The sequence below is a fragment of the Vombatus ursinus genome, unplaced genomic scaffold (genome assembly GCF_900497805.2).
Source record: "Vombatus ursinus unplaced genomic scaffold, bare-nosed wombat genome assembly UNPS02009205.1, whole genome shotgun sequence".
Classification (NCBI taxonomy): Eukaryota; Metazoa; Chordata; class Mammalia; order Diprotodontia; family Vombatidae; genus Vombatus; species Vombatus ursinus.
In genome coordinates, this window is record NW_020948983.1 from 28,408,037 (window position 1) to 28,431,833 (window position 23,797).

The following is a 23,797-nucleotide window of genomic DNA, read 5'->3' on the forward strand; positions in this document are numbered from 1 at the left end:
GGGTAAATGCTCCCTGAGTTCCAAATAAAGAAAACAACTTGGGTTACACAAACCGTTTGTAAACTGAGGCTTGCTAATAGAACAGTCTCTGTTTTCAAGTCCCTTCTTTTGGTAGCATGATTTCATTTTGGTTTTAGAACAGGGCACCAAACAGAGGATTGCTCTTAGAAGAAAACCTGGTGCCATTTTCCTTCTTAACAGTTAGAACCGTGTGACAACGAGACAATCTGACTTGATAGATAGTGAGCTCCCTATCACTTGAAGTATCCAAGATAGACAACTTCCTCTTAGAGACACTGTAGAGCAGATTGCTGCAACAGGTGGGAAGTTGTGCCCAATGTCCTCCAATGCCTCTTCTGGCTATAAAGAGTCTTTGATTCTATAGTTACTCGCTATGACACTCCCTCCAAAACCTTTCAGATCCTCAGCTAATGTATCTGTGATTGCCCTGTGGTCAGTCTGCCCTTCTTTGACTGTCTACTCTCTGTAGATCCCCAGGTATATTCTGACATTACATGAACTCCTGGCCCACACTCCCCATGAGCATGTGGAGCGAAACAGTTTGGATTATGCAAAATCAAAACTGGAGGAATTGTCCAGGTAAGAAGCTTCTGCTCTTGTCTTACCATATTCCCAAAGAGTAGCAGGTAGGGGTTCTTAATCTGAAGTCCATGAACTTATTTGTTCTAATATTTTTGACAATTGTGTTTTTTTCTTTCATCATCTTATGTGTTTTATTTTATTCATTTAAAAGACATTCTGATAAGGGATAATCTTAACCAGGCTACCAAAAGGATCCAGAACATACGCACACACAAAAACATTCAAATCTCTGGTCTAGAGGATGCTGATTCTGTGAGTCAATCAGTATTTACTGATTGCCTTTAGGGTATATAACCTTATATTCTATGTACAAAAGAAATTGAGCAACCAACTGGAGTTACTATAGTCCAGGCTTACAGGTTCAGAAAATCAATTCCAGCAATTTGCCACAACTGACCAGACTCATTTATAAAACTTCCAATTAATTAAATAATAATGGTGGATTCCATTCAGTTCAATAAACATTTATTAAGCACCTACTGTGTACCAAGAGGCACTATGCAAAGCAAAGGGGACAAAGAGACTGAAAAAAAATGAAAACAATCCCTGCTGTCAAAGAACTTATGTCGTACTGAAGGAAAACAAAAGGTAGCAATAAATAAAAATCAGTAAATAAATACAAGGCCCTTTTAGTGGGGGTATGGTTATGGAAAGTGCTAACAACTGGGGAGACCAGGAAAGATCTCGAGTAGGAATTGGCAGATAAGCTTAATCCTGAAGGGAGCTAGGGAGTCTCCAAATTGGAGATGAGGAGGGGGAACATTTTAGGCAAGAAGAACAGCAAATATAAAGGTCAAGAGGTAGGAGATGGAATATCATATCTGGGAAAAAGTCACTTGAGCAAGTTACTTCACCCTGTTGGCTTCAGTTTCCTCATCTGTAAAATGAGATGGAGGAGGAAATGGCAAATCACCCCAGTATCTTTACCAAGAAAACCCCAAATGAGGTCACAAAGAGACACAACTGAAAAACAACTGAACAACTACAAAAGAGAATATAACAGGGCATATCGTGGCGATGTGTCAGGGGAAAACTCTTTTCCTATGACCAGAATACTTGTGGCTGCTATCAAGGGTACCCCTTTTATTAAAATTGAATCAAGAATAGAAAATTGCTTGGTGAATGTTGAATCAGAGCAAGGGAGCTGGATAGTTGAAAAAGAAATTTCGTCTAGTCTTGTAGAACCTAAAGAATTATCCCTGCTCCATTATGAAGTAGTCTTCCCCAGTGACAAGATACTGTTCTCCTGCGTAGAGAGAAGTGAAATAATCATACTTCTTGACTTTCTTTTTGTCAGGGCTCATGCAGATCACCATCCTTCTGGTGTGATAAAATTCCTTCAGCAATAGTAAAATTACCATTAGATCCCAGAACTCCCCTCCACACTCTCTCACCCTGACTCATTTTAGATACTTATAGGATGGCTGATTGGGTTTGGCTTACATTCTGTGGACTTTAAACAGAGACAAGTTAATTGGTCCAATCAAGAATCAAATTGTCAACCTTGGCCTCATGAGTGCAGTTTTTGATGAAGCCACAGATCTTCCATTATTTAACTGCATGACCTTGGTACATCATTACTTAGAAGCACAAAGTCAGAATGTTAGAACTGGGAGGAACCTTAGAGGCGATCTCACCCAAGCCCCTTATTTCAAAGATGAGAAAATTGAGGCCCAGGGAGTAAAATTAGCTTGCCCAAAGTCACAACTAGACTGGTTAGCTGCTAGTGATAAACCCTGGAATAGTAAACAGGTCTCCTATTGCCAGCCCATAGGTATGTTAATTTCCTATATTATTGTCAGAGGAAGGTAGTAATAACTATTATATCCATTCCTCCCTCCTTCTCAGTAATAACATAAGGCATGAGGAGACATTAGCTAAGTGAGAAAAAACAAACAGCTACACAAATTGTTGTTTTTATTGTTATTTCTTCAAACCTTTGAAAAAGCTGTGATTTCATCCATGTGGGCACCTTCTTCCTCCAATGTAGATCACAACTCCTCTATGTCACGGAAGACAACCTTTGGTCTTTGGGAGAGGGCTGTGGCCAAAAGACTAATCCCTTTGTAACCCACTGATGCTGAGCCTCTCTTAATTTAGCTAAGCTGGTCCTTGGACAAAAGGGTCATAACCTGTCCCAAGGCCTTTGAAATTTGGAAGACCCTGCTGGAGATTATGCTCTGCCAACACAGTATTTCAAGATTAGGCTACAAAACCTTTAGACTATAAAGAAGCATCACAGGAGGAATTTGGTGAAGGATTCTCATCACCATCATTATTCTACAAGAATAATAATAATAGCAACTAACATATAGGCTTTCAAAGCATGTTTCACACATTATAATATTTATAAAGCACTTAGCAAAGTACCTGGCACATAGTAGATGCTTCATAAATGCTTGCTTAAAAAATTGTCTCATTTGATCTTATTAATAACCCAGTAAGGATTCCCCATTTTACAGATGAGGAGAGTAAAGGTAAGCTCAGAGAAATTAAGTGACTTGACCAGAATCACACAGCTAGGAAGTACCTGAGATGAGGATTGAATTTCAATCAAAGTAATTTCAGTTCTTTGAAAGAAAGGGGTAAGTCCAAACTCTAACTCCTTTTCTCTGAGAAAAATATGACCAGGAAGTTAGGGAGGTCATGCAAATCTTGGTCTGACAGACAGGAAGGTGGGTTTGAGCTATGTGTTGCTTTTCAGTTGTTTCAGTCACATCTGACTCTTGGTGACCCCATTTGGGGTTTTCTTGGCAAAGGTACCAGAGTGGTTTGCCATTTCCTTCTCCAGTTCATTTTACAGATAAGGAAACTGAGGCAAAGAGGGTTAAGCGACTTGTCCAGGGACACACAGCTAGTAAGTGTCTGAGGCCAGATTTGAAGATGAGTCATACTGACTCCAGACTCCGCTTTCTATCCGCTGTACCACCTAGCTGCCCATTTGAGCTTTGTACAGATAACACAGAGACCAGTTAATGTTGTGACTTGAGACTAAATTTGAGGAATGCACACAGAGTTGGGATATTTATTGAAAGAGCTCAGGATCAAATTGAGCAATGAAAAGAGAGGAATGGAATGATGACTGTTACAGGCAAGTAGAAAATAAATAGACCTCTACCTAGGGTATCGTCACCACATTACCATTTATCTTCCTTTTTAGCATGGAGAGAATAAGGCTCGTGCATTACTTTGTTATGCTAGCTGAAGAATTTTCAAGGGAATAGTAATCACTTGCATTTATATCATTCTTTAGAGTTTGCAGAGCCCTCTCTTCACAACTCAGTAAGCTAACTAGCATATTATTGCCAGCACTTTACAGATAAGGAAGCTAAGACTCAGGGAGCTTAGTGCTTTGCCTCACAGTCAGCTTGAAAGTGCCTAAGGTAAGATTTTGACCAGAGTGTCCTAACCCCAGATCTAACACCTCATGCCACACTGCTTCCATTATACTGAACACATTACACACATGCCAATAAACAAAATTACTGTATCCGTTAACATATTCTATCACTGAAAAAGTAAAGCAAATCACTTCATCTCCCTTGACCTCTGTTTCTTCAATTTGAAAATCTTGCACATCCAAATGAATGTTGCTGGGGCAGTTAGGTGGCATGGTGGATAGAGTACTGGCCCCAGAGTCAGGAGGACCTGAGTTCAAATCCGGCCTCAGCCACATAATACTAGTTGTGTGACTCTGGACAAGTCACTTAAACCCAATTGCCTTACCAAAAAAAAAAACCATAAATGTTGTCCTCCAAAATTGTTTCCTTTGGAGTCCAGATACTCATTCCAATAATGCCACTATTATTTTAACCATTTGCAAAACTCTTATTTGGGAAATGTCCTCAAAACTAGTTTTGACAGCACATAAAAAACCAGAATTTTATTAGGAACGAATTTTAGAAGGGAGCTTTGAAATTATGTAATCTGACCTCATTTATAGATGAGGTGCAATATGACCTGATGAAAAGAATAATGAACTTGGTTTCAAAGGACCTAAGTTCAAATTATGGCTGAGCCATGGACTATTTCTGTAACCTTCAGGAAGTCATTTCACTTCCGTGGGCCTCAGTCTTCTCAGCTGTAAAATGATGGAAGACTCCTTAGGTTCCTCCCAGCTCTGGATTCTATCAAGTGCCTTGTTGAAGGTTTACAAGTTAATGGCAAGTCTGTTTGCAAGTTAATGGCAAAACTAGGATCAGAATCCAGGTCCTAAGCATCCCGGGTTCTTTCCACTACCCAGAATATCATTGTCTTATAGTCACTCATCATTAGGGATAGGGATAAATACTAGATCTGTGAGTTCAGCTCTCTAACCACCACACCACACTGCGATAATTATTGATTCAAAATGACATTTCCCAACTTTATCACCCATATCAGTGGTCTCAAATTCAAATAGAAACAGGGGGCACTATTCCATAGGCAAGCCCAAAGTCTGCATATTGATTTAGTTTTAAAACATATTATTATCTATGTTTTACTGTATCTCTATTTATTTTGTTAAATGTCATCCAATCGCATTTTAATCTGGTCAGGGCCACACTGGGGAGTGATACAGGCTGGCCTGCAGGTAAGCATTTGACAAATCTGACTTAAATCATTCCCCAAATGCAGTACAAAGCAACTTTTGGCTGTTTGCAAGAAGCAAATTCACCCTCAAAAAATAAGGGTGTTGTGGAACTGGAGCCACGTTTTGTTCTTGGTACCATATGTTAAGAAAGACTTTGGCAGACTAGAGCACGTCCAGAAGAGGGCAAGCAGGATAGTGGAAAGACTAGAGATCATGCCATTCTAGCATCACTCTCAGAGAACTAGGGTTGTTTACTCTGCAGAAGAGAAGACATAGCTTGGAGTATTTGAAGTCTTGCCATGTGGACAAGGTATTAGATGTGCTCTGCTTAGCCTGAGTAGGCAGAACTAGAATAAGCTGGCAGGAGTTACAGAGAAGTAGATTTAGGTTCACTGAAAGGCAACACTTGCTAATAATTAGAGCTGACCAAAAGTAAAGCAGACTGCCTATAGAAGTAATGGGTTTCTCTTTCCTAGAGGTCTTCAAACGGAGTTTGGAAGATCAGCTGTCAGGAACGTTCGTAGGAGGGATTTCTATACAGGCAGGGAAAAGACTACATGGGTCTGAAGGCCCTTCCCACCCTGAGATTCTGTGATGCCTCCCTCAAGGTTTGCCCCTGTGAAAGCTATCCAGTGAAATACGCTGCTGGCTCACAAAGCACTTTCAAAAGAGGTTTTCAAAAGCAAAAAGTGTTTTGAGCAATGGCAATATCTTTGGAATAAAGGTTTAACTTCCCAGGGGGATTACTTTGATCAGTTCTTTATACATTTAGAAGAAAAAAAAATTCTGGTGGGTTTGTTTAAAAACTAGTCTAACCATATTATTGTACATAAGCCAAAATGAATTTATAATTCATAAATTAGGATGTTATAAAGTCAAGAAAAACAATCAACTGAGGCCCTCCTCGAACGAAATGCTTTTAGCCATCTGCTGAAAAGATTATCTTTCTTGAGGCAGCGTGGTTCAGTGGCAAGAGTTCAGTACTTTCCTGCTGAACTTGGAGTCATGGGATCTAAGTTCAAATCCCAATTCTGTCATTTACTTTCTGAGTGACTTTGAGCAAGTTGTTGCACCTCTCTAGGCCTCAGTCTGTTCATCTGAAAAAAGAGGAGGTTAAAAAAAAGAGAGGGTTGGATTAGATGGTCTCTGAGATCTCTTCTAACTCAGAATCTATGATACTGTAGTATGAGAGATCTCATTTTGGGGAAGCTACTAGAGAGAAGGGGCTGCAGTTTTTCACGCAAGCAGAAAAAATGACATATTGGATAGATAGTTTATGTCAAGCATACCTTACAGAACTGGCCCCAGGCCAAATCATAAAGTTTTCCAGAGCCTTGAAATCCCCCCAGAGAAACATCCCACCTATCTGCATGGTAAATCCCACCCTTGTCAGATGGCCTCCCCTATCAAAACCTATAATCAAGAAAGGATTTGTTAGTTGTGTGACCTTCTCCCTCCCTTCTGGGCCTCATTTTCTTCATATGTCAAATGAGGGGGTTGAACTAATTGGTCTCTAAGGTGTTTCCATCTCTAAAGATTCCATGTAAACTCATTTACACTTAAATTTAAATGGTTGATAAGGCTTAACGTGCACTTTCAGGCATCATTAAGCAGGTGGGGGAGATTTGGGGATGTGGGAAGGGGTGGATTTTCTGGGACCCTGAAACCACTCATTTCCCAAGGTTCTGCAGGCCACTTAAAATCCAAGCATGGGGCTCCTGAAAGTATGTTACTTGTCCTCACTGCTGCCTCTAGCATCTGTGAAAAGCAGCTGGAGGAAGCCACCTCATGGAGCAAAGGAGAAATTGCAGCTGTCAATGGAGGGGTGCTAATGCACCTATTTTCAGCTGCAGCATCTGTCTCTGTGACTGGCGTTTGTGACTAGCTCCCCAGGCTGTGCAGCTGTCAGCTCCAGGAAATCTAAATCAGTCTACTTGGGAGCCGGCTGCCTTGTCAGGAGCTCCAGAAAGAAATGGGGCCGAAAGTGAGACTCTTGCCATAGGATTTCTGATGCAATCGCTATGTCTCTCTGCAGCAAAGAGACTGCACCAAATTATCTGGCTCCCCTCGGGGAATCCTTTAGACTTCTGAATGTGTAATTTGTCACCACAGTCCATTAAATCTGGCAGATAAGCTAACCCAAACGTCTACCAGGTCGAGGGGGATTTTTCCTTCTCAAAATGAATCTTTCGTCACACATCTCCTTTGACACGATCTTGTTCAGAGCTAACTATAGCATCCCAGGATAGGCTTACCCTCTGAGAGCAATCAGGCATTTTCCCCAAGGGGCCTGTGGGGACAATTGGGGCCTTTTTCTACTTTAATTTGAATCCTTTCAATATTCTTAATTTTGTTGGGGGACAGGGAGGAGCAGTAGTTGAGGAGAAAAGAATGAGATTTTAGAGGTTAGGAAAGGAGAAATGATCCATGCAAAACCGTGAAGCAGACCAAGTTGTGGTAGAAATAGTGGTGACCCTTGGACAAATCATTTCACCACAGTTTCCTCATCTGTGAAATGGAAACTGGAACTAGATTTCTAAAGTCCTGTCCAGCTCTACCGTTCTCTGACTTCCGTTTGCTTTCGAATCCTTCATTCTCCCTCTCTTAATGTCCCTTCCCATCTCAGGCATTAGGTATACTCCTGCTGCCCTGGTCATCTCTTTCTAGAACAAAGCTGTCTTGACAAAAGCAAAAACCCATTCACATTTGGAACTTGATACATTCCCCTTTCCAAAAATATTTGCATTTCTTTAAAAGTATATGCAGGGAAGGACATGGTAGAATTTCCAGCATTGTAGTATCATGGATTCAGAGCTGGAATGGACTCCAGACATCATCTAATCCAACCCCCTCATCAGTGGGGGGAAAGAATATCAGTCAAAAGTTTAGATTATATTCCATAGCAAAAGATGAGCAATTGAAAACTTTTTATTGAGGGGGATAACACAATATTTAAAAACAACTCTGGAAAACTCAACTGACAGTCTTGTTTAGGATTTCAGATTAAGAAAAGGATTATATAGGGGAGAAAGTGGAGGCAGAGAGATCAAGTAAACTATTACAATAGGTAATGAAAGTCCTAACTAGGCAGTCACAGTGGAAATTGAGATAAGAAAATTGTTTGGATATATAGTATTTGCAAAGCAATACAATGTTAATTCTTAACATCTCTTAGATATTCCTGCCTTTTTGTCTCTTTGGAAAGGTCTCTTTGTCTCAAATGTCTCTTTGATGGTTATTGCAATACCCGCAGGGAGGACACATTTTTGCTAAGCAATCAGCTTAGCACCCCTCCACTAGTACCACATTAGACAGCCATAAAAAGTAATGTCAACTTTGCTTAAAGAAAACACACACACACACACACACACACACACACACACACACACACACTTAAAAACTATGTATTACTCTCCCCATCATTGTATATGATTCTTTATTCCCAAGATGTCTTTAGGGTCATAGATAGCTTTAAGAGCTTAAAATGATCTTAGAGATCATCTCCTCCAACTACTCATTTTGAAGATGAGGAAATTGAGTACCAAAGTAACAGCTACTAAGGGGCAGAGCTGGAATTTGAACCCAGGTCCTCTGCATTTTTTCTACCATACTAGGGTGCCTCTTTCAAGATTTGTGGTTATTGCTGTTTGCATGTCCCGCCTTATCAAAGACATAGTGTTATGTTCTAAGAAAAGGAGGACACCTCTTTGGTTGACTGCTCTCTCTTCTGTTTCTAAAGAATAATGCACGACGAAGTAAGTGAAACTGAGAACATTCGGAAAAATCTGGCAATTGAAAGAATGATCATAGAAGGGTGTGAAATTCTCCTGGACACCAGCCAGACTTTTGTGAGACAAGGTATAGCACTCATACCAATGACATGCTCCTATCACATGGATAAACTGCCAGTTTGTTTTGCCACTATACGTCAAAACCTCTTTTCATGTTTTTCTATCATTATGGGGTGCTATAAGGCATAAAACTACAGTACTATATATATATATATACACCATTTTCACAGTTTCCTTTTCTCCAGATGTAAACATAATTATATACAGATGGCCTCAGTTACTCTATTGTGTGCTATAGTAAACATTGGTACTTTCATGTTTGTTTGACTTTTTTTAGCACAAAGGATATCAATTTCATGTGACAGATTTAATCTCAGACATCCTGGATACTAGAGACAGAATATAGCTGTTAGACCTTTTCTTCTGACATTTGCTTAGAAAGTATCTCCTAATGACCAAACCAATGTTAGTCCATACACTTTATTCTCACTGGTGGGAAGCTTTTCCAACCATTCAAATCTACAAGATCTCTTAAAAAGAAAAGGAAGAAGCAGTGGAGGGCAGTGTCAAGGATGTGTCGCCAGAGGGCAGAAGGACAGAGATCCTTTTTCCCTATATCTGAGGTGACTGAAGATCACACTAATGATGTCAGTCAAATGTTTAAGGATCAGAGGTATACACAGAATCCTTTCACCTGTAAAGAGCAAGGTGATGGCCTGGCAAAAGTGGTTTTAATCCATGGCCATGTCCCAAAGGGATTGTGTGTGGAAACAAGTATTTTACAAGTGGTCCAAGTATCTATGTCATTTAAGGCACATGCCGAGAGATTACAATAATCTTTTTATAAAAGCCTCAGGCTACAGATCTCATTGTAGGCTGCCCTCTATTATACCCGCTGCTACTATTTCTCATTTATATTTTTTCTGCCTGTTGCTTTCTCAGTCAGATAGGAAATAGTCTATGCAAAGGTATAGCCAGCCTGCTCTTGTCTCCCTGGGGAAGCTGGCCCCCAATGGTTTAGTTCTGAAGTGATAGGAGGGGGTAGGCATGTGTGGAGGTGGGAAAGCACCCCTGCCACATGCTCAAGAATATTGTGTGTAGGCAGGGCAGGGTCTTCCCAGGGAAAGGTACCTGCCACCCTGGAGAGCTTGCTCCATGCCAGCAGGCACTCTCTATAGCATCAGAAGCTGAATTTGTCAATGCTTCATCATCCCTAGTCACTAATTTGGTTCTATCCAAAGAAAGATAGATGATACATGCATGCATGAATAAATACGAATATATGCATATAAATAGATGATACATACATATATACTTACATAGAAACAGATACAAGGTACATAGACATATAAATGATATATATAATATATCTATTCATAGGTGTATAGATAGATAAATAGATAATAAATACATAGGTACATGATACATAGATAGATACATTGATAGATAAAAAGATAGATAGATAGAAAGAAAATTTATAAGTGTTTACTATGTATCAAGCATAGTGCTAAATGCAATCCATCCCCAGATCTACAGTGAGGCCCAAGAAGCCTACTCTAGTCTGTTATCTAGATTGGGCTGAAATCCAAAGACCTCTGCTCTACACTGGAAAAACCCAAATCTCCAAAGCAATCATGCAGCTGCTAGGGTCAGAGTATGGGGAAGCAGAGTTAGGAGTCCCTGATGAGAATGTCCCAGACTTCCTCGTGGTGGGACAGTGTTTACACTCACTGTCTGCACCTCAGAACCAATTCAGCTCTAATATTAAGGGAATAAAATGCCCAATACCCTGGAGCCCAACTCCTTTGAGCTGTCTTCACGTAGGGCAATTCTCTTCAATGGAATACATGGAATGGGGGGAGAGAAGTTTCTGTTGCTATATACAATTGATATTTTCCTATTAAGAAATGTTTCTACCATTCTCATGCTGCCATATACATGACTCCAGAATTGCACATACCTCTCAAATGCATATATACAGTTCAATTAGCCAAACATTTATCAAGCACATGTGATAAACAAGTCACAATGTTAGGCACCAGGGATACAAAAGTACATGTGGGCCAAGAGAACTGTAATATATGGCACACAAAAGACGTACCAAAATACTATAGGAATTAGAGAAAGGATTACTTCCCACTAGAGTGATCAAAGAAGATGGCATTTCAACTGGATCCTGGAGGACGGATAGGAAAAAAGAAGGAAGGGAATAAGCATTTATACAGTGCCTACTATGTGCCAAGAACTATGTTAGGTGCTTTTTATAAATATTATCTCATTTGGGTAGAAAAGAGTTAGATCTAGGGAGTGGAGAAGGTGTGGAATGGAGGAAAGCCATTTCAGGCAGAGGGAGCAGCCCATATAAGGGATCAAAAGCAAAAAAGCACAGGACATCTTTCAAGAAGAGCAAGTAATCTCAGCTGATCTTGTCATCAGTAAACAAGCATTTATTTAGTGCTTATTATATACCAGACACTACTGGGCTAAGCACCAGGGGATACAAAGAAAGGCAAAAATAGTTCCTGCCTTCAAGGAGCTTACATTTTAATAGGAGAAGCAACATGTAAATAACTAGATACATACAAGATAGGTACAGAGTAGATGAAATTTAATCTGAGAGGGGAAAGACTGGAAGCTAGGGAAACCACGAAAGGCCTTCTACAGAAGGCAGAACCTGAGCTGAGTCTTAAAGGAAGCCAGGCAATCCAAGAGGCAGTGATAAGGGGGAAAGAATATTCCACACCTGGGGGACAGCCAGCATAAAGTCACAGGCACAGGAATGCTTGAAAAGCTGCAAAGTCAGCAGAGCTAGATCACAGAGTATGTGGAGTGGTGTCAAATGCAAGACTGGAAAGGTAGGAAGGGACCAGGTTCACAAAAAAGTTAAATGCCAAACAGAGGAGTTTAGATTGGATCCTGAAAGTAATAGGGAGCCAGAGTATCTCAGTGATCAGGTATGGCACAATCAGACTTCCACTTCTCTCTTGTGCATGGTTGGCCTATATCTCAGAGCAAGGTGTTACATCCATGGCATGTCCTTTCAGGAGGGATGAGAAGTTTTCTTGAAATCAAAAGGTCCTCCCTGTGTGAGAGAGCCCTCTTTTTGTGTGGCCTTTCCAGTCATTCTTCTGCCCTTGTGCTCTCTTGCCCAACCCTGTTCCCTTCTTACACTCACCTTGAAGATTGTGAGTTAATCAGTTAAGAAACTGGTAACCCCCTTCTAATAGTCAGAACCTTGGGATAAAAAGGCCTTCTAAATATATAATGCTGTCCTGGGGAGATCTGTAGGAAGTACAGGGAGATTCTCAGCTTCCTGCTGGAGGTATTATAAGACTGGAATTTCTTCTGCTCAAAGACAGAACTATTTTTCCCATGACCACTCTCTCAGAACCTAATCCCATATGTTTGATGTAAAAAATAGTCTCAGAGTAGGCAGAATGATGCTAAAGGAATTGCAGTGCATTTCTGTTCTCTTAATAGGTTCGCTCATTCAGGTGCCTATGTCTGAAAAAGGAAAAATCACAAGAGGACGTCTGGGGTCACTGTCCTTAAAGAAAGAAGGAGAGAGACAATGCTTTTTGTTTTCTAAGCATTTAATTATCTGCACTAGAGGCTCTGGTGGAAAGCTACACTTGACAAAGGTAAGACTAAGGAAGATAGGAGCTGGGATCTGTCTGGCCTGAATAATTCAATACCAAAGAGAATAAAAGCAGGGATGTCCCTGATAACAATGATACCATAACATTACAGAGGTTAGATCAAATGAGGACTGAATGTAAGCTTCACCCACAAAGGCAGCCCACCCTATTCCAATCTTCCTGAATAACTAGCCTTCTGATTGAGCCTCTATTTGGGAGAAAAAGAGAAATGATGGGAGCAATCATTTGGGAACTATTGTTGTGGTTTTAAAATAATGATATGGGCTGTATGTCATGAATTATCGTTGTGTACATTCAGGCCAGGGCTGCTCAGAGTAAGTCAGCGATGGAACTTGAATCTATCTAGCGAATCAAGAGCTTTCAAACATGAGGAAATAGATCCCTCTTCTGGGTGAAGAAATACTTCATGCCTTAAAACCCAAAACACTGATGCAATATTGGAATAGACCCATATTACTCATATTTTTCCCCCACAAGTTCCCTAAACCTGCTTAATTTTTGCTCTCTGAAGATATTTTATTCTAATGGGGCTCCACAGAAAATGTGGGATTCAACGGTGTTGCCCAGCCCTTCCTCCTTGTATATTGTGTCATCTGGTTCCTCATTCATCTTCTCTGTCTTTCTACCAATGTAACTGGATGGATGTCTGAACTTTCCATCAGCCTCAGGCCATCCAATAATGATTTTGGCTGGTCCAATGCTTTTGCTGGATAGCTTGAGGCTGATTGACAATGTCACTAGCTGGTGGAGGATGCAAAAGATGTAGGCCTAGTAGAGTACAAGCATGGGGGATGGAGCAAGAATCTAACTAGACCATCGTGTCAGCAATGAAGAGCAAGAATGAGTATGAGGGGTCAGGAGAGGCCTTTGTTGTGACTTTACACACTGTTCCCAAAGATTGTGTTCCATTTTATTTAACCTACTCTTTATTTTACTCTTACAAGCCTGGATTTTGTTGGTGAATAAATAGCCATACCCCAGAAGTATCTTTTGGCTCAAGAGAAAATTCCCTCTCTCTCTTGTTTGACAGTGAAATGACAAATTTTCACTGGCACACCTTGGTCAAAAGCATTACTAGAAACACAGAAAGCTGTTTAATTGGATTTCATTTTTAAACACAACACATTCTCCAGTCCCTTCCTAGGACTTCGGCTTGGGGATAAGAAGGTTGCCTTAATTGAGCCAGAATCTCAGTGGAGCAGCTCATTACTGTCACTAAATTACTGGTCTGAAATATCATGCATTATATGGCAGAAAGCCATTGGTTTGAGCAGTTGACTACAGGGATTTTGCTGCTTATATTAATTTACCAACAAATTAGCTTATTACTTGCATGAGGGAAATTAACAATTTTCAAATATCAAATTATCCATTTTCAACAAATCTGAGCATGAAATACACATCAAGGAAATCTTTCATGGTTTATTGGTTTTTGAATTTTAATTACTAAAGATCTGCCATGGATGTTAACACAAAAGTTTCCTCCTTCAGGGGGAAGGTTGTATTAGATGACCTCTAAGGTCTCTTACTACTTGGAGTCTATAATTTTTCTTGGCTATTTCTTAAAATGGAGTAGAGACTCTGCTGTATATTACAAGGCTCATTATTACTTGGCTTTTTACCTAATAAGAGTCAATCTGCAGCTCCCTAAACTTAATGGCTTATTAAGATGAACTTTTCAGAAGTAAGTGGGAATGAAAACTTTAAATTAAAAAAAAACTTGCAAAGATGAAAACATAATAATATATAATCGTAATAGCTGGCATTCATATGGCACTTTAAGGTTTAAAAAGTACCTCACATACATTAACCCATTTGAGCCTTGCAACACGCCTGTGAAATAAATATTACTGGCAATATCTCCATTTTATAAAAGGAATAGAAGAGAATGGAATGGAAAAGGATTCATTAAGTGCTTATTATGGCCCAAAGATTGTGTTAGGTTCTGGGAACGCAAATTTAAAAGTAAATCAGGCCCTGCTCTCAAAGAACATTTTAATTGGAGAAAACAATGCATAGAAGAGTTCAGTTGCATGATTGATGGAAAGACTTGGTGGTCCTTAGGAAGCTGGACCAAGAATGTTATGGGAAGGATTCCATCCTCTTTGGCCTGGTTCCAAATGAGTAAACTGAGGTTCAGAGAGTCTGTGACTTGCCCAAGATCACACAACTAGTAAGTGTCTAAGGCAGGATTTAAACTCAGGTCTTCTGATTTTGTGAGCAGCTATCCATTACAGTACTCACTCTCTCTTTCTCTCTCTCTCTCTCTCTCTCTCTCTCTCTCTCTCTCTCTCTCTCTCTCTCTCTCTCTCCCTCCCCCTCTCCATACATATATATATATATATACACATATATATGTGTACATGTATGTATGTGTGTGTATACTTCTCTGCTATAACATGGAAAGCCTGTGACAAGTGATAGTTTTGGGGGGTTTTTTTAACCATTGGCATTAATAAAGAGTTGTTAGCTGCAAAAATTCTGCTCTCATACCTCAAAATGTCATAGAGGTGATATTGGGTCTTCAAAGTCTACACCAGCAGAGCACACACTCTGACAGGTATTACCAAGCTAAAAAAGCTTAAAGTTCAGGACTAGCGGCAAATTGCCTACAATTTGGTCCCAATTATTATAAATAATTAATCCCCTGAACTAGTCACATATACTTGAATTCACACTATTTTAACAACTACATAAACTATAGACATTGCTTCCAAGCCAATGCAACTATATAATTCAAGATCAAATTATGAGGCCACTTCAGGGGGATTCATTATTTACACTAATTAGAACATAGCTGTACCTGTCACCCAAGAAGCAATCTAAATACAGAGAGGCTCATGATTAAAAGATTAACCATCAAGTAGTTATTTGGGGAGAAAGAAGCACATTGACTTATGAACTGGTTTAATAGATAAAACATGGAAGTGATTCCATCTGACTAGATCTAAGGCATATCTGTAGTGATGAAAACATGAGTCTTCTGAAGCATAAAGGGGAATTTAGTCACAGATCTTGAAGGGACTTTAAAACCTATAATCAGCAGCCTAGACTTCTATATGTAAGCATGACACAGGACCCTCTTTATTTGATTTCAATGTAGGTCACATTGCTATTTTAGTTATTTGTAGAAGTTAGTTTTATTTGTTTAAATCTATTAAATGGTATGTCTATAAAGATACAGGTCACTAGGATAATATCATAAGATAAAGAAATAAAAGAAAACTGGGAGATTATGTAGTTCAACCACTTATTTTAGGCATAAGGAAACCAACACTCAGAGGAAGAGAAGTGGTTTTCCTAACATCACAAAACTAGCTGGGGATGTATTCATGACTTGAACCCAGATCTCTAGAATCCTCACTCAGCATTATATATCCTATATCACACCACCTCAGATACAAGAGGTAAAAGGCATTTTTCCAGATATTCCGAAAAAATTGAAAAAGCAGAAAATAACATATTGAAACTTGAGATTCAAATTAATCCACATGCTGCTGTTTTTCAGAACGGAGTGATCTCGCTCATAGACTGTACCTTGATGGAAGAGCAAGAAAGTACAGATGAGGAAAGTAAGTATTCACACTTCTTCAAAAATAACTAACCCATAGAGTTTACAGCCCCCGACAGGAGGCTACTTGGTTTAAAGCAGGTAATGATTTTCTTCTACAGTCAAAAAAAGTTGAAAAACATACCTCTCCCTGGTAATAGAAGCCTAGATTTAGAGCTGGAGGTAAGTGGAGGGATCATCCAGCCAAACCCCCTCATTTTACAGGTGTGGAAAATAAATCCTAATGAGATTAAGTGACCTGACAGAGGTCATAAAGGTCCTAAAGTGGCAGAGTTAAGATTGGAACCCAGATTTCAACTCCTATGCACACATTGACTTACCATATAGAGACAGGCATCTAATTTGTCTAAAAAATGATCTAGGCTCTCTGTCACACTAGTCATCAAAGGGATCAAAGGACTTGACACTGTTATTTATTCTAGCTAAAATGTAATAGCATGAACTATTTTTTTCATTGTACCGCAGTGACTAGAACACAGTAGATATCTAATAAATGCTTGGGAAATTGAATTGGATTGGAAGGGACAGAAAGAATAAATATTCTTACCTCTCCTCCCTTCCTTTTTACAGATTAGGTAATGAAGGTACAGTGCCTGGGTCCCAAGTTTGTCTTCCTGCATCCTAAATTAGTTCTGGGGAAACAAGGTCATGTGCCCATATTCCCAAGTTACAGAGAGGGAGTGAATGCTGGCCCTCTTAGCTATGGTGAAGAGCCTTCCAGGAAACCTCTGTTCTCCCTTCCCCATCTGATGAAGTCCTAGCTAAACACTCCATCAAAAGGAAGCAGAGGTAATACAGGACCTCTGCTGGATTGGAACAGTGCATCTTGAGAAGTGCAACTAAGGCAAGAGAGTTAGGGCTTAAAAGGCTGTACCTTATGTCCATCAAGGGCATTAGTCTTATTATTAATGTGTTCATGTGATGCTTTAATTTCTGCAGCTTCTTCCCCAAGGTAACTCCCATTGGAGTTCACTCTGTCCTTTCATTTGTTTTAATAGCCAAAGTGTTCACAGAGATTTCTAGATTCATAAACCTACAACAAATTGTGAATTACCTAGCTTCTGTGTCTGTCACTTCATATGAGCCAGTGCATCTTTCTGGACACCTGGACATCTTCTAACGATGAGTAAGGATGTGCCAAAAGGGAGCCATTTGGAATTTGTGGAAATTGTGGCCTAGAAATGGGGCCTTCATTTTCCTAAATGTTCTAATCTTTTAGAAAAAAATGTAATAAAAAGGCAATCAAGGAATGTTTATACTTCTTATAAAACCAAAGGATCCTGAGTACCACCCATTGTCATCTTGCCCTGGGCATGTGACCACAGATTACTACATAGTTCATTACCATCTTTTAGATTTGTTGTTTTTGGACTCAGAGGATGGAACCAGGAGCCACGAGTAGAGGTTCCAAACAGGTCAGTTTGGGCTTGATGTCAACAAAAAATTCCTAATAATTAAAGCTATCCAAAAATGGAATGAGCTACCTTGATGGGTAGTGAATTCACCATCATTGCAAGTCTTCAAGAACGTTATAATAAAGACTTTCAGGTAGGTGATAAACCAGATGACCATTGAGGCTACTGCCAACTCTCAATCCTGGAATTCTATGATTTTACTGAATGTAGTGTTTGTGTTATGGAGATAAAGATTAGGCCTGTGATTTCATTGGTATAGGGAACTCCCAGGTAAAGAAACTCCTTCTACTAAGACAGATCAGCACTCCTCTAAAATTTACAATCCTAGAGAACTGACTAAAGCACTGAGAGATTAGCAAAGAGCTCTGTGCCCAGGCTCCCAAAGCCAGGTTATGTTAAGGGTCGTACTTGAACTGGTGTCTTCCTGACTCTGAGGTCAATTCTCTATCCAGTACATCACATATGAACGCTGTTACTCTACACTCTGGGAAACAGCTATCACATTTATGGACTTATGTAAGAAATATTCTCTCAACTCCACTATCTTTAACCTTCTTGCCCATTTGACATGGAACAAATCACTTTACTTCTGAAATGGTTTGGGGGAAGGCGTGTTACACTAGAAGGGCAGCTAGGGGGTGTAGTGGATAGAGCCCTGGGCCTGGAGTCAGGAAGAACTGAGTTCAAATCCAACCTCAGACACTTACTAGCTGTGTGACCCTGGGCAAGTCACTTAACACTGTTTGCCTCAGTTTTCTCAGTTTGGAGAAGGAAATGACAAACCACTCCAGTACCTTTGCCAAGAAAACCCCAAGAGACAAAGAGGCAGACATGACTGAAAAATGACTAAACAACACTGATATGCATTGGTTAAGAGAGTTCCCAAACTAGGAGCTCCATATACCAATGGAATCATGGAGTCCAGATGAAAAACAAAAACTAAAAAAAGTTCCCCCTTAGAACACAAAAACCAAAAGGCACTTACATGAAATCTTCTGGTCTAACCTCTCCCTTTCATAAATAAGAAAATTCAAGCCTAGAGAGATAAAATGACTGCCCAAGGTCACCCAGTTTGTGAGTGGTGGAGCCAATACTCGAATTCAGGTCTCACGCCTCCATTATGCACTAGACAAAATGATAATGGTCCCTTTTGAGATGCTTTCATCTCATGAAACTAGGTATTCAAGAATGTAAGAATAGTTTCAGGTATTTAACAAGATAAAAATGCTGTGGATTTAGTGTCCCTTCAAAGAAATTGAAATTTTACAACATTCCAGACAAAACCACAAAAAAAGCAGACAGTCTGACATCTATCAAAATACCCCTTGGTTTCAGAGGAAGCATTTAGGGGTGGGAGAGGAAGGGGCAGATGAGGCAAAGAGGTAAGTGTGTATGTGTGTGTGTGTGTGTGTGTGTGTGTGTGTGTGTGCGCGCGCGCTCACGTGCACCTGTGCATGTGTGTGGGAGGAAGGGAAATAGAGACAAATGTTAGAGGAGAGATGAAGGAGAGAAAGACAGTGGAGAGGAGAGAGGGGAGAGAGAAAACAGAGACAGAAACTGAGAGAAGAAAAGGGGTGAGGGAGATAAAGAAGAGAAGGGAAAGAGAAAGGAGAAGAGAGAGGAGGGGGGAGGTAAAGACAGGAAGGAAGAGAAAAAAACGAGGAGAGGAGAGGAGAGGAGGAGAGATGACAGACAGAAAGACAGAAAGAAGGAGGAAGAGATAGTAGAGAAAGGGAGAAGAGAGAGATAGAAAGAAAGATAGACAGAGACAGAAAAGAACCATACATAAAACAAGCAAATACAAAATGAATCCCAAAGTTCTGGCTAACCTTTACACAAATATACAAACCAAAATGCTTAGCTTGGCCTGCTAACCATTCCCAAAGTACAACATTTCATCTCCCCATCTTTTATGCCTTTTTACAGGTGCACTCCCATGCCCAGAATGTACTCCTTCCTTACCTCTGCTTCATAGAATCCCTACCTTCCTCCAAAGCCCAATTCAGGTGCCCCCCCCAGTGGTTCTTTGCTGGTCTCCCCAGTTGTTAACTCTCCCTTTCGAAATTACTTTATGTGTATTACTTTTTATATATCTTCTATTTACTTACATATATGTTGTATACGTCAATAAAATATAAGCTACAAGGTAGTTTTTCCTCTTTGTATCCTAGCAACTAATACAATGCCTTACAATGAATAGACACTTGATATATTTGTTGAGTTGAATTGGATAGATTTGATTTTATTTGTCCTTTTCCCATCTGTAAAGTGATTCCCCAACTTAGAGATGACTCAGAAAAAATAATAAGTGGTCAAACTTGCTATTAAAATGCTGTGCACAATGCTTAAGTTAATGTATCTAAAGTTGTAGTGGCTATGTTATCATTAAAAAGTATTCTAGCAAAGAGAGTAGGAAAAGAATATTTGGTCTGTGAGAATGATCTCTTTTGAATTCTAAAGATAAAGCCTCTGGACAAGATATAGACCACTTGGATTTTAAGATTGTGGTCGAGCCAAAAGACTCTCCATCTTTCACTGTCATCCTTGTGGCCTCCTCCAGACAAGAGAAAGCTGCCTGGACAAGTGACATTAGTCAGGTAAGAAGAAATCTGAAGAGAAAGTGAAACTTCCTCTGAAGAGTTCAAGGGTTTGCTTTGCTGGATATGGATGATGTAGGAGTTTTCCTAATTTACCTTTAAGCTAATTACAAAAAGTGGAAGAGCAAACAATGTCTAAAAGGACAGATAGAGATGGAAATATTGACTAGCTTTGTGGATCCTGATGATGAGATAAGCTTCTCTATCCCATATATGTACATGAAATATTGAACAGTGGAAACCCATCCTAAGAGGAAACAATAAAGCAAAATGACTGAAAACATAAATGCACAATAATGGAGGCAAATTAATCTGAACAAGTTACTTGAAGACTCAAAAAATCTGTCATAAAACTCAAGAAGCCCAAAACATCAATTATCCAAAGTTGTGATTTAGTCTTGGAGGCAGCTAGGTAGCTTAGGGGATAGAGCACTGAGCCTAGACCTGAGTTTAAATCAGGTCTCAGGCATTTACTAGCTGTATCCTGAGTAAGTCACTTAACCTCTGTTTGCCTTAGTACTAGAGTGGCAAACCACTCTAGTATCTTTGGAAGAAAACTCCATGAACAGGATTTATTGTGCTTTGGTCCACAGGGTCAAGAAGAATCAGACATGACTGAACTACTAAACAACAACAAGGATTTAGCTTTAGTCTCAAGAATTTACCAGATTAAAATCCAATTTAGAAGAACTAAAACTTTTAGGTCGTAAAAGTTGCTGATAAAAGATTGCATCATTCATTAATCAGAATGAACTAACATTTTCTAAATAGACTCGGCCATACCCAACTAGAGCTACAAGACTTGTGTGGAAGTCAAATCTGATAAGATGTGGAACAGGTGTAACAACTACCTGAGAAGCCCTGACAGATTTGGTTCACAAAAGGGTGAATTAACTTTTCTTAGTTCAGTATCATGGAAGATATCTCTAATTCTTAGCAAATGCATGCTCTCAAGAGAGAGCAGGCAGAAGAAGATATACTGGTATAAATCCATCACCACTACAGTAAAAAAGACCCCAAAGCATATGCCTTTTGGGTCAGTATCACTAATCAATCAAGAAACATTAAACCCAACTATGTTCCAGGAAGCACACTGTTAGATTTGCTTAAAAAGATAAAGAGTTAATAATTGTTTGCAGGATCACACATTCCTAAAAGGCTAGAGGAAAAAAAATGAATGATTACGTTAAAAGCAAGGTAGGCTATTATTAAAGCATTCTATTCAAATTTGTACCCAGCTGCCTGCCTGGCTGCCTACCTGGCTGCCTACCTGCCATTAAATGTTACAGACATCTGGTGGAGTTTATCCAGTTAGTGTTAATATAGATGATGACACCCTTGTAGCTGCATAGCAACATATTTAAAAGAAGTCAAATTCCCACAGAGAAAAAAACAGAGTTCAGGACCAGAAGTCCATGTGGTTGCCAGTTCTGTACTTATATATGGTAATTGCTTAAGCAAATAAATGTTTCTTAAATTGAAATCTCAATTTCCCCTTTATGAACTAATCTTGGGAGAAGGAAACAGATTAAGGAAGATAGGAAGGGATATTGGGAAGAGAGTCAGTTGAAGTATTTGACTGGCTAGATTATAGTCATAATATCCCTTTATAAATGGCTAAATAGCTACATCTACATAGAGATTTAGACTTATAGACAAATGTATACATACCTATATATACATGTATATGTATATATAACTTGGCACATATGTAGCTTTATAGACAATATATTTACCTTCATCATGTAAAATGCAAGCTCTTTGAGGACAAGGAGGGGTTTTTTGTTTGTTTTTCCATTCCCTGAACCTAGCATAGTGCTATGTGCATAGTAGATACTTAGTTTTAGTGACTGCAAACTTAACTGAGAATCCTGTGGATTGTCAGCCACACAAGTATTCAAGCAATAAGCAGTAGCAATTGACTGGACAGTGATCCTCTCAGAGTAACCAAAACCTACCTTTCTCATTTTGCCGCCTGATTTTGAGTACCTAATTCCTAAATTCTAGCTATTAACTCTTTTCTTCAGTCATATGCAAGCGAGAGCTGAGTTAAAGTTCTACATTATAGTCGTTGTAAAAATGGAGCTTAGAAATGCAAACAAATATGAACATTTGTTCAAATTTCTTTGTGTCCATTTTACAGTGCAGCCAAGAACAACATATACTTATAAAGAAGCATACCTGGCCAATGTTATTGAACCACTTCCTCCTAGTACCCAAGCCTGACTCTCTGCCTGTGGGTATATCTCCTTAGGAAGCTATAGATTAATCCTTTCAAGCCTGCTTAGTAATTTTGTCAAACCTCTTAATTCTGATCATTAGATACTAATGAGTCTGAGGTCAGAGAATTAATCCCCATGAAAAGAAAAAAACTTTCTTCCAGGATAGGAATGTAAATGTGATTCAAAAAAAAAAGTTTTATTCCTAGGATTTATTTTAATCTAATCTATCTTATTGATTTTAAATGTTGATACTTTGATGAATCCCTTATCCTATTCTTTTGAGTGTAATCCCTCTCCCAACACAGATTAGAATTTATTTACACCTCTAGCATATTCATATTACTCCTAGAAACCAGAGTCTACAGAGCACACTTCTTAATGACCTCCTAAATGCCATCTAGACTGCCAAGCATCTCATTCAGCATAGTTCTTATATAACACTATTGTACACAGAGTAATACATTAAAACCTGGAGCACTAGGGGCAGCGAGGTGGCACAGTTAATAGAGCACCGGCCTTGGATTCAGGAGGACTTGAGTTCAAATCTGGCCTCAGACATATAACACTTACTAGCTGTGTGACCCTGGGCAAGTCACTTAACCCCATCACCTAGCCAAAAAAAAAACCTTGGAGCTCTTAATGGGATGGTTGAATAGGCATTTCCCCTTCACCTCAGTTCTGCATTTTCCAAGCAACTCCCTCAAGGTCCATGTCTTCTGGCAAGTCAGGCAGGGCCTTGGGCTCATCCTCCTACAAGAGTTCATCTTCTCTAGGTCTTTCTGATTCCAGGTCCACTACTCTACCCACTATACTACTTAGCTGCCTAATACTGTTACTAATAATAATACTAATAGCATTAATAAAATGCTTTAAGATTTGCAAAGAGTTTTATGTATGTTAATTCATTTAAGCATTCTCCTTCTCCTGGCCTAGTATCCATGAGGTATAATAAAAAGAGCATTGAATATGGAGTTAGAAGGCCTGGATTTGCATATTGGTTCTTAATTCCTGTGTGCACTTGGGCAATTCATTTAATCTTTTTAAGCCTCAGTTTCCTCATTGGTAAAATGAAGTGGTTGATTCTGATACTATGTAATGTCCCTTCCATCTCTAAATCCCATGTGCCTGGGAACATTTGGTCCAGACAAGCTCTCAATCTGGATTGTTTAGCACCACTTATCGCTTATCTGCCTGAGGCTGTTCTGGATACAAGTAGTACCCAGGTGTCATTACAATATGTTACCTCTCCCAAATTATCAAGAACATTGAGTTACAGCCAAGCTGACCAATATGCCTTTCCAATGGCTCGCTTAATAATCATTTTAAACCATTGTCCAATGAGTTCAATCAGTTCAACTGTCACGTA

At 39.4% G+C, this 23,797-nt stretch overlaps 1 protein-coding gene across 1 annotated transcript in view; it reads left to right on the forward strand.

The window, feature by feature from the left end:
• Positions 1–23,797, forward strand: part of RASGRF1 (Ras protein specific guanine nucleotide releasing factor 1) — a 201,742-nt gene that overhangs the window by 118,382 nt on the left and 59,563 nt on the right. Inside the window, exons 8-12 of the mRNA XM_027851440.1 lie at positions 491–600; positions 8,916–9,034; positions 12,448–12,608; positions 16,135–16,198; positions 20,073–20,209. Coding sequence (XP_027707241.1) covers positions 491–600; positions 8,916–9,034; positions 12,448–12,608; positions 16,135–16,198; positions 20,073–20,209 — 591 coding nt within the window. The remainder of the gene's footprint in view (positions 1–490; positions 601–8,915; positions 9,035–12,447; positions 12,609–16,134; positions 16,199–20,072; positions 20,210–23,797) is intronic.